The 8,778-nt window shown below is 61.5% G+C and overlaps 1 protein-coding gene across 1 annotated transcript; it reads right to left on the minus strand.

Annotated features, from left to right (window-relative positions):
• Positions 1 to 96: 96 nt before the first annotated feature.
• Positions 97 to 8,778, minus strand: CYP11A1 (cytochrome P450 family 11 subfamily A member 1). Its single transcript, XM_014889256.2, has 9 exons — positions 8,654 to 8,778; positions 6,365 to 6,520; positions 5,258 to 5,457; positions 2,636 to 2,839; positions 2,223 to 2,383; positions 1,495 to 1,661; positions 1,274 to 1,352; positions 407 to 598; positions 97 to 219 (listed from the first exon to the last, which is right to left on the minus strand). Exons 1-9 carry the CDS (start codon positions 8,689 to 8,691, stop codon positions 97 to 99), a joined length of 1,320 nt encoding a protein of 439 aa, XP_014744742.2. The 5' UTR covers positions 8,692 to 8,778.

An 8,778-nucleotide genomic window follows, 5' to 3' on the forward strand; every position in this document is an offset into this window, starting at 1 on the left:
AGCCAAGGCTGCGGCCCTGAGCGCGTCCCAGCTGTCCCCAAACGCCACCCCGAGGCCACCAGGAGCTGCGGGGGTGTCACCGGGGAGGGGGGCTCCTCACTCCGGGCACTCCAGGGGCCGCAGGGTCAGCTGGATGGGTTTATCCGGGATCAGGATGAGGTCGAACTTGGTGCCGATTTCCACCGCTCGCATGGTCTCGATCTTGAAGTTCTCCAGGATCTGGGATGGAGGAGGAGGAGGAGGAGGAGGAGGAGGAGGAGGAGGAGGAGGAGGAGGAGGAGGAGGAGGAGGAGGAAGAGGACACAGCGGGTGGGGCCGGGTGGGTTTTGGAGGAGCGAGGTTGGGATGGGGTGACCTTCACTGCCATTCCACGGGTGACACTAGGGGACACTTGGGGGTGACTCACGTGCATGAGGAAGAGCTGCATCTCCAGCTCGGCGATGCGGCGCCCCAGGCACTGGCGGGGCCCGAAGCCGAAGCTGAGCCCCTGGAAGTGCTTGGGGCCGGCGGAGAGCCAGCGCTGCGGGAGGAACTGCTCGGGCCGCGGGAACACGGCGGGGTCACGGCCCATGGCGTACAGAGCCACCTGCACCAGCGTCTGCGGGACGGGAGGGGACAGTGACACCGCTGCTGCCGTGTCACTGTGTCACTGTGTCCCCATGTTCCCATGTCCTCATGTTCCCGTATCCCTGTGTGCCTGTGTCCCCATGTCCTCCTGTCCCCACCTGCACCAGAGTATGCGGGAGAGGAGGGGACGGTGACACCGCTGGTGCCGTGTCCCTGTGTCCCTGTGTCACTGTGTCCCTGTGTCCTCATGTCATCGTGTCCCTGTGTCTCCATGTTCCCATGTCCCTATGTCCCCATGTCCTCATGTTCCCGTGTCCCTGAGTCCTCGTGTCCCTGTGTCCCTGTGTGCCCATATCCCCATGTCCTCGTGTCCCCACCTGCACTAGCGTCTGCGGGAGAGGAGGGGACGGTGACACCGCTGTTCCCGTGTCACTGTGACCCTGTGTCCCTGTGTCCCTGTGACCTCATGTTCTCGTGTCATTGTGTCCCCATGTCTTCATGTCCTCGTGTCCTCGTGTCCCTATGTCCTCAAGTTCCCTCGTCCCTGAGTCCCTGTGTCCTCGTGTCCCCGTGTCCCCACATCCCCGTGTCCCCATATCCCCTTGTCCCGTGTCCCCACATCCCCACATCCCCATGTCCCCGTGTCCCAATGTCCCCGTGTCCCCATGTCCCAATGTCCCCGTGTCCCGTGTCCCGTGTGGCTCACCCTGGGGGGGATGCGGTAGTCCTGCAGGATGACCTCGTGCGTGGTGTACCTCTGCAGGGTCACGGCCACCGGGTGCAGCCTGCGCGACACGTGCCACCCGTGGGGCGGGGCTTGGGGACACAGGGACAGCCCGTCCCGCGGCAGGGCGCTCTGGGGAGGGCAGCCGTGTCCTCCTCGCCTGAGAGCCTCCTCTTCCTCCTCCTCCTCCTCCTCCTCCTCACCTGAGCGTCTCCTTGATGGCGGCCTTGAGCAGCCGTGTGGATTTCAGCATCCTCTCCCTGTCGCCGCCCGCCTCCCGTTTGGCTGCCAGGACCTCGGCCCGCAGCTGCTCCTGCACGCTCGGGGCCCGCGCCAGCTCCAGCATGGCCCACTGCAGGGTCATGGACGTCTGGGGGGACAGGGACAGGGCACAGAGCTGCCAGGACCTGCTCAGCCCTGCCAGGACCTGCTCAGAGCTTCCAGGACCTGCTCAGCTCTGCCAGGACCTTCTCAGCCTTGCCAAGACCTTCTCAGAGCTGCCAGGACCTGTTCAGCCTTTCCAGGACCTGCTCAGCACTGTCAGAACCTGCTCAGGGCTGCCAAGACCTGCTCAGAGCTGCCAGGACCTCCTCAGCCCTGCCAGGACCTGCTCAGAGCTTCCAGGACCTGCTCAGAGCTGCCAGGACCTCCTCAGCCCTGCCAGGACCCGCTCAAAGCTGCCAGGACTGCTCAGTTCTGCTCAGGGCTGCCAGGACCTGCTCCTGCCCGGCTCAGCGCTGCCCCACCCACCCTGCACCACCCAGGACCTTCCTCCTCACCCAATCAGGACCTCGTCCCAACCCAGCCCCAACCAGGACCTTCCTTCTGACCCACTTAGCACCACCCAGGACCTTCCTCCATCCCCACCCAGGACCCTGTCCCCATCCAGGACCCTGTCCCCAGGCAGGACCGTGTCCCCCCCGCCCCGTACCGTGTCCACCCCTCCTGCCATCATCTCGGTGACACTGGCGCGGATGTCCTCCAGGGGCAGCTTGTGGCGCAGGATGAGGTTGCCCAGGATGCCCACGTACTCCTGCGCGCTCCTGCGCCGCAGCCGCAGGTCCCGGTACACGTTCTGGATGCACTTGTCGGCTGAGGGGACACGGGGACAACATCAGCGCGCCACCAGCCTGGCGGCGACCCCAGGTATCCCCCCTGCCCATCCCAGAGCGACCCCCAGTGACCCCTCCAGAGCCCTCCCCCCGTCCTCTGCGAGTTCTGCTGGAACAGGGAGTGACCCCCGATGTCCCCCGAGCCACCCACGAGCCCTTTCCTGGGCCTTGCGAGCGTCACCCAGCGTCACGCAGCGACAGAGGTGGCGGTGGGGGGGGTGGTGGCACTGACCCTGGGCGAAGATGGCATCCCAGGCGTGCACGTGGTCGCGCCAGGTGCGGGTGTTGAGGCGGCGCAGCAGCGCGGGCGGCAGGTACAGCATGGGAGCCGTGGTGTGGAACATGCGCGACACGGCCTCGATGAAGCGCTGAGCCTCGGGCTGCACGAAATCCTGCAACAGCCCCAGGCGCTGCCCGTACAGCACGTGACACACGGCTGGGGACAGGGACACGTCATTGTCATTGTCACCATGGTCATAGGGATCAGCCCCAGGCGCTGCCCGTACAGCACGTGACACACGGCTGGGGACAGGGACACGTCATTGTCATTGTCACCATCCCCATGGCCATGGAGAGCAGCCCCAGGCACTGCCTGTACAGCACTTGGCACACGGCTGGGGGCAGCGAGGGACATGGCACTGTCACTGTCACTGTCACCATCCCCACGGTCACAGGGAACTCCCTGTACAGCATGTGGCACACGGCTGGGCACATGAGGGACATGGCACTGTCATTGTCACCAGGATCACAGGGACCTGCCTGTACAGCACGTGACACACGGCTGGGGGCAGGGACACGTCATTGTCATTGTCACTGTCACCGTCACTGTCACCATCCCCACGGTCACAGGGAATTCCCTGTACAGCACGTGACACACGGCTGGGGACAGGGACACGTCATTGTCATTGTCACCATTGTCATAGGGATCAACCCCAGGCCCTGCCCGTACAGCACGTGACACACTGCTGGGGACATGAGGGACATGTCATTGTCACCACGGTCACAGGGTACCCTGTACGGCACGTGGCACACGGCTGGGGACAGGGACATGGCACTGGCACTGTCACTGTCACCATGGTCACAGGGACTACCCTGTACAGCACACGTCACACGCTGGGGACAGGGACAGTGAGGACACGTCCTTGTCCCCATGGTCACAGGGACAGTGAGGGACCTGTCCTTGTCCCCAAGGCCACCAGCCCCAGGTGCTCCCAACGACCATGAGGAACATGTCCCTGTCACTGTCCCTGTCCCCACGGCCACTCCCAGTGACCCTCAGGGACCTGTCCCCATGTCCCCAAGGCCACCTCCAGCCTGGCCATGGCCATGGTGACCTGGCCTGGCCTCCTGAGGGGTCGGGTTTGTCACCAGCTGGTGACAAGTAAATGACAAATGTCACCAGTGTCTCAGTGCTGTGGGCTCGTCTGGGGAGGGGACGTGCCACCATACAGGGGACATCCCATAAAAACGGGACATCCCATAAAAAGGGGACATCCCAAAAGAAAGGGGATGGGAATTTTGGGGGATTTTTGGGGTTTTGGGGGGATTAATTGGGTTTTTAGGGGGTTTTGAGGGTTTGGGGGGAATTTGGGGTTTTTTGGGGGGGATTGAGGAGGTTTGGGGGGTTGGGGTTTTTGGATTGTTTAGGGGGGGGTTGAGATTTTGGGGGGCTTTTGGGGTTTTGGGGTTTTTTGGGGGGGTTGGAGTTTTTGGGGTTTTGAGGATTTTGGGGGGTTTGGGGTTTCTTGGGATGCTTTGGGGCTTTTGGGGTGTTTTAGAGTTTTTTGGAGTTTTAGGGGGTTTTTTTGAGGTTTTTGGGGTTTTGTGACGCTTGGGGTTATTCTGTCGTTTTGGGGACTTTAGAGATGTTTTTTGGGGTTTGGGTTTTTTGGGGGTTTTCGTATTTTTTTTCTGGTATGGGATGTTTTGGGGTTTCAGCATTTTGGGGTTTTTGGGGGGTTTTGGAAGGTTTTGGGTTTTTTGGGGGGACTTTGGGGTATTGGGGGGTTTGGGGTTTTTTTTGAAGTTTTGAGATTTTGGGGGCTTGTTTTGGGGTTTTTTTTGGGGGGTGGGGTTTCTTGTGAGGTTTTTGGGGGTTTTGTGGGGCTTTTGATGTTTTGGGGGGATTTTGGGGGGACTTTCTGGGGTTTTTATGTTCTTTTGGGTTTTGGGGGGGTTTTGTAGGTCTTTTGATTTTTGGGTTTTTTTGGGGGGCTTTTTTTTTATTCTTTTTGGGTTTAGGGGGTTTTGGGTTTGTGGGGTTTTTTGAGGTTTTGCGGTTTTGTGTGGCTTTTGATGTTCTTTTGGGGGTTTTTTAGGGCTTTTGATTTTTGGGGGTTTTTTTGGGTTTTGCGAGGCTTTTGATTTTGGGGTTTTTTTTTGGATCTTGCGGGACTTTTGATTTTGGGGGGTTTTGGGGGGATTTTCTGGGGCTTTTGATTTTTGGGGGTTTTGGGGGATTTCTGAGGCTTTTGATTTTTTGGGGTTTTTTGGGGGAGTTTTGTGGGACTTTTGCTTTTTCGGGGGATTTTCTGGGGCTTTTGATGTTTTAGGGTTTTGGGGGGGATTTTCTGGGGCTTTTGATTTTTGGGGGATTTTTGGGGGGATTTTCTGGAACTTTTGATTTTTTGGGGGTCTTTTTGGGGTGGATTTTCTGGGGCTTTTAACGTTCTTTTGGGTTTTTTTGGGGGGGGGAGTTTTGTAGATCTTTTGATTTTCAGGGAGATTTTGGGGGGGGATCTTTTTATATTCTTTCAGATTTTGGGTGGGATTTTTTACATATAATTTTTTTTTCTTGTTTTTTTTTTCCTATTTCCTGCCTAATTTCGGATATTTTCGGTGCCCCCTCACTCACACTCGAGGGCGAAGCGGAACAGTTCGTGGCTGAAATCTCCGCTCCAGCTCTCCCGGCCGCTCTGGCTCGCCTGAGCCCGCGCTCTCCGCACGAAATCCTCGCCCACGGCGCTGAGCAGGGGCACGAAAGCCGGGATGGCCCCCGGGGCCAGCGCCTCCTGGTTCAGCAGCAGCCGGTCCGAGCGCCACGCCGGGCCCGTCCTGCCGGGGACACACACGGGGGTGACACCCAGCATGTCCCCGGCATCCCCCGAGCCCCGCGCTGCCACTGCCGGCACGGGTTTGGGGTCCCCAAAACACTTAAAGAACGATGGGAGGCCGGGTTTGGGGTCCCCAAACACTTAAAGAGCGATGGGAGCTCAGATCTGGGGTCCCCAAACACTTAAAGAGTGATGAGAGCTCGGATTTGGGGTTCCCAAACACTTGAGGAGGGACAGGAGCTCAGATTTGGGGTCCCCAATCACTTAAAGAGTAACGGGAGCCCGGGTTTGGGGTCCCTGTTCACTTGAGGGGGAACAGGAGCTCGGATTTGGGGTCCCCAATCACACGAGGAGGGACAAGATCCCGGATTTGGGGTCTCCAATCACTTAAAGAGAGATGGGAGCCCGGGTTTGGGGTCTCCAATCGCTTGAGGAGGGACAGGAGCCGGGTTTTGGGGTCCCCAAACACTTAGAGAGTGATGGGAGCCCGGATTTGGGGTCGCTGTTCACTTGAGGAGGGACAGGAGCTCGGATTTGGGGTGCCCAATCAATTGAAGAGTGATGAGACCCCGAGTCTGGGGTCCCCACTCACTTGAGTGACAGGAGCCCGGATTTGGGGTCCCCGGTCACATGAAGAGGGACAGGAGCTCAGATGTGGGGTCCCCACTCGCTTGAGGGGCATCAAGTGCCCAGATTTGGGGTTCCCACTCACTTGAGTGACAACAGGCAGAATTTGGGGTCCCCACTCACTTGAGGAGGGACAGGAGCCCGGATTTGGGGTCCCCAATCACTGGAGTGACACCAGCCAGGATTTGGGGTCTCCGTTCACTTGAGGGGTGACATCAGCCCGAATTCGGGGTCCCCTCTCCCTTTAGGGTGGCAGTTCCCCCTTTGGGGCGGGCACTCACTTGAGCAGCACGCCGTAGGGTTTGTTGCGGAAGTCGCGGTACGCCACCCACGGGGGGACACTGAAGCGCTCGGGCAGGGTCCCCTCGGCCTGGAACAGCGTGGCCGCGTCCCCGGGGCTGATGATGTTCACTGTGTCGTACACCCCCAGCTTCTCCCTGCGCGGGAACCCCAAAATATGACACCCCTGGCACGGGGTGGCCTGTCCCCAAGGTGTCCTGTCCCTGTCTTGTCCCAGTGATGTTCCGTCCTGTCCCCAGGGGTGTCCTGTCCCCCTGTCCCAGGATGTTCTGTCCCCAGTGATGTCCTGTCCCGGGATGTCCTGTCCCCAAGGATGTCCTGTCCCCAGGGATGTCCTGTCCCAGGGTGTCCTGTACCCAGAGTGTCCTGTCCTGTCGCAAGGGGTGTCCTGTCGCAAGGGGTGTCCTATCTTGTCCCGGGATGTCCTGTCCCTCTGTCCCCAAGGATATCCTGTCCTGTCCCGGGGTGTCCTGTCCTGTCCCGGTGTCCTGTCCCAGGGATGCTGCGGGGTCAGGGACCAAACCCCGCTCCCTCCGTGCTGCCATCCACACCCTCGGTACCCCAAATTATCCCCAAATTATCCCCAAATTATCCCAAAATGTTGCGTCCACAAGGTCCTGTCCCCTCCCTGGGCACAGGGTCTGTCCCCTCTGTCCCTCAGTCCTGTCCCCTCCTCGGGCACAACACCTGTCCCAACCTGCTCCAGGTTTCCTGTCCCCTCTCAGGGCACAGTCCCTGTCCCCTCTGCCCCACGGTCCCTGTCCCCTCTTGTCCCATGGCCCCTGTCCCCTCTCAGGGCACAGTCCCTGTCCCCTCCCCACCCCACGGTCCCTGTCCCCTCCCCTCTTGCCCCTCTCGGTGTCCCCAGGCCGGGCCAGGCCCCTGCAGCAGCTCAGCCACCAATCCCTGGGGACACGGAGAGGGGACACGGGGAGGGGACACGAGGAGGGGACACAAGGAGGGGACACGGGCAGGGGACAGGGGGATTGGACACGGGAGGGGACACGGGGATTGGAGCGGGGAGGGGACACTGCAGGGGACACAGGGAAGGGACACATGGAGGGGACACGGGCTGGGGATACAGGGAGGGGACACAGGGATGGGAGCGAGGAGGGGACACTGCAGGGGACACGGGCAGGGGACAGGGTTGGGGTCAGGGGAATTGGACACGGGAGGAGACACGGGGATGGGAGCGGGGAGGGGACACTGAGAGGGGACACGGGCTGGGGACATAAGGAGGGGACATGAGGATGGGATACAGGGAGGGAACATGGGCTTGGGACATGGGGAGGGGACACGGGAGGGGACACGGGCAGGGGACAGGGCAGGAGTCACTGGGAGGGGTCACTAAGAGGGGACACGGGCTGGGGACACGGGGGTGGGAGCGAGGAGGGGACACTGCAGGGGACACGGGGAAAGGACACATGGAGGGGACACGGGGATGGGAGCGGGGAGGGGACACGGGGAGGGGACAAGGGCAGGGATCAGGGCAGGAGTCACGGGGATGGGACACAAGGAGGGGACACGGGAGGGGTCACTAAGAGGGGACCGGGTGGGGACACGGGAGAGGACACGGGCTGAGGACCGGGAAGGGGACACGGGGATGGGAGCTGGGAGGGGACACGGGCAGGGGACACAGGGAGGGGACACAAGGAGGGGACACGGGAGGGGACAGGGTTGGTGTCAGGGGGATTGGACACGGAAGGCGACACAGGTGTGGGAGCCGGGAGGGGACACGGAGAGGGGACACGGGCTGGGGACATGGGGAGGGGACACGGGAATGGGAGCGGGGAGGGGACACGGGCTGGGACCACCACAAGGAGGGGACACGAGGATGGGATACAGGGAGGGAACAGGGGCAGGGGACACGGGAGGGGACAAGGGCAGGGGACAGGGCAGAGGACACGGGAGAGGACATGGGCTCAGGACCGGGAAGGGGACAAGGGGATGGGAGCGAGGAGGGGACACCGGCAGGGGACAGAGGGAGGGGACACAAGGAGGGGACACGGGAGGGGACAGGGCAGGGGTCAGGGGGATTGGACACGGGACGGGACACGGGGATGAGAGCGGGGAGGGGACACGGGGAGGGGACATGAGCAGGGGACACAAGGAGGCGACACGACAGGGGACACGGGGAGGGGACACGGGGAGGGGACACGGGGAGGGGACATGAGCAGGGGACACAAGGAGGCGACACGACAGGGGACACGGGGAGGGGACACGGAGAGGGGACACTGGGAGGGGACAGGGAGGGGACACGGCCAGCTGACCTGTAGATGGGCCCGAACTGGCGGAACCTGCGGGCCATGATGAGGTGCAGGTTGCTGAGGCCGCCCTCCTGCCAGAAGCGGTACAGGTTGAGCCAACCCGCTCGCCACTCGCCCGGCACCTCGTT

Source organism: Sturnus vulgaris, chromosome 13, assembly GCF_052056855.1.
Source record: "Sturnus vulgaris isolate bStuVul1 chromosome 13, bStuVul1.hap1, whole genome shotgun sequence".
In the NCBI taxonomy this organism is placed as follows: Eukaryota; Metazoa; Chordata; class Aves; order Passeriformes; family Sturnidae; genus Sturnus; species Sturnus vulgaris.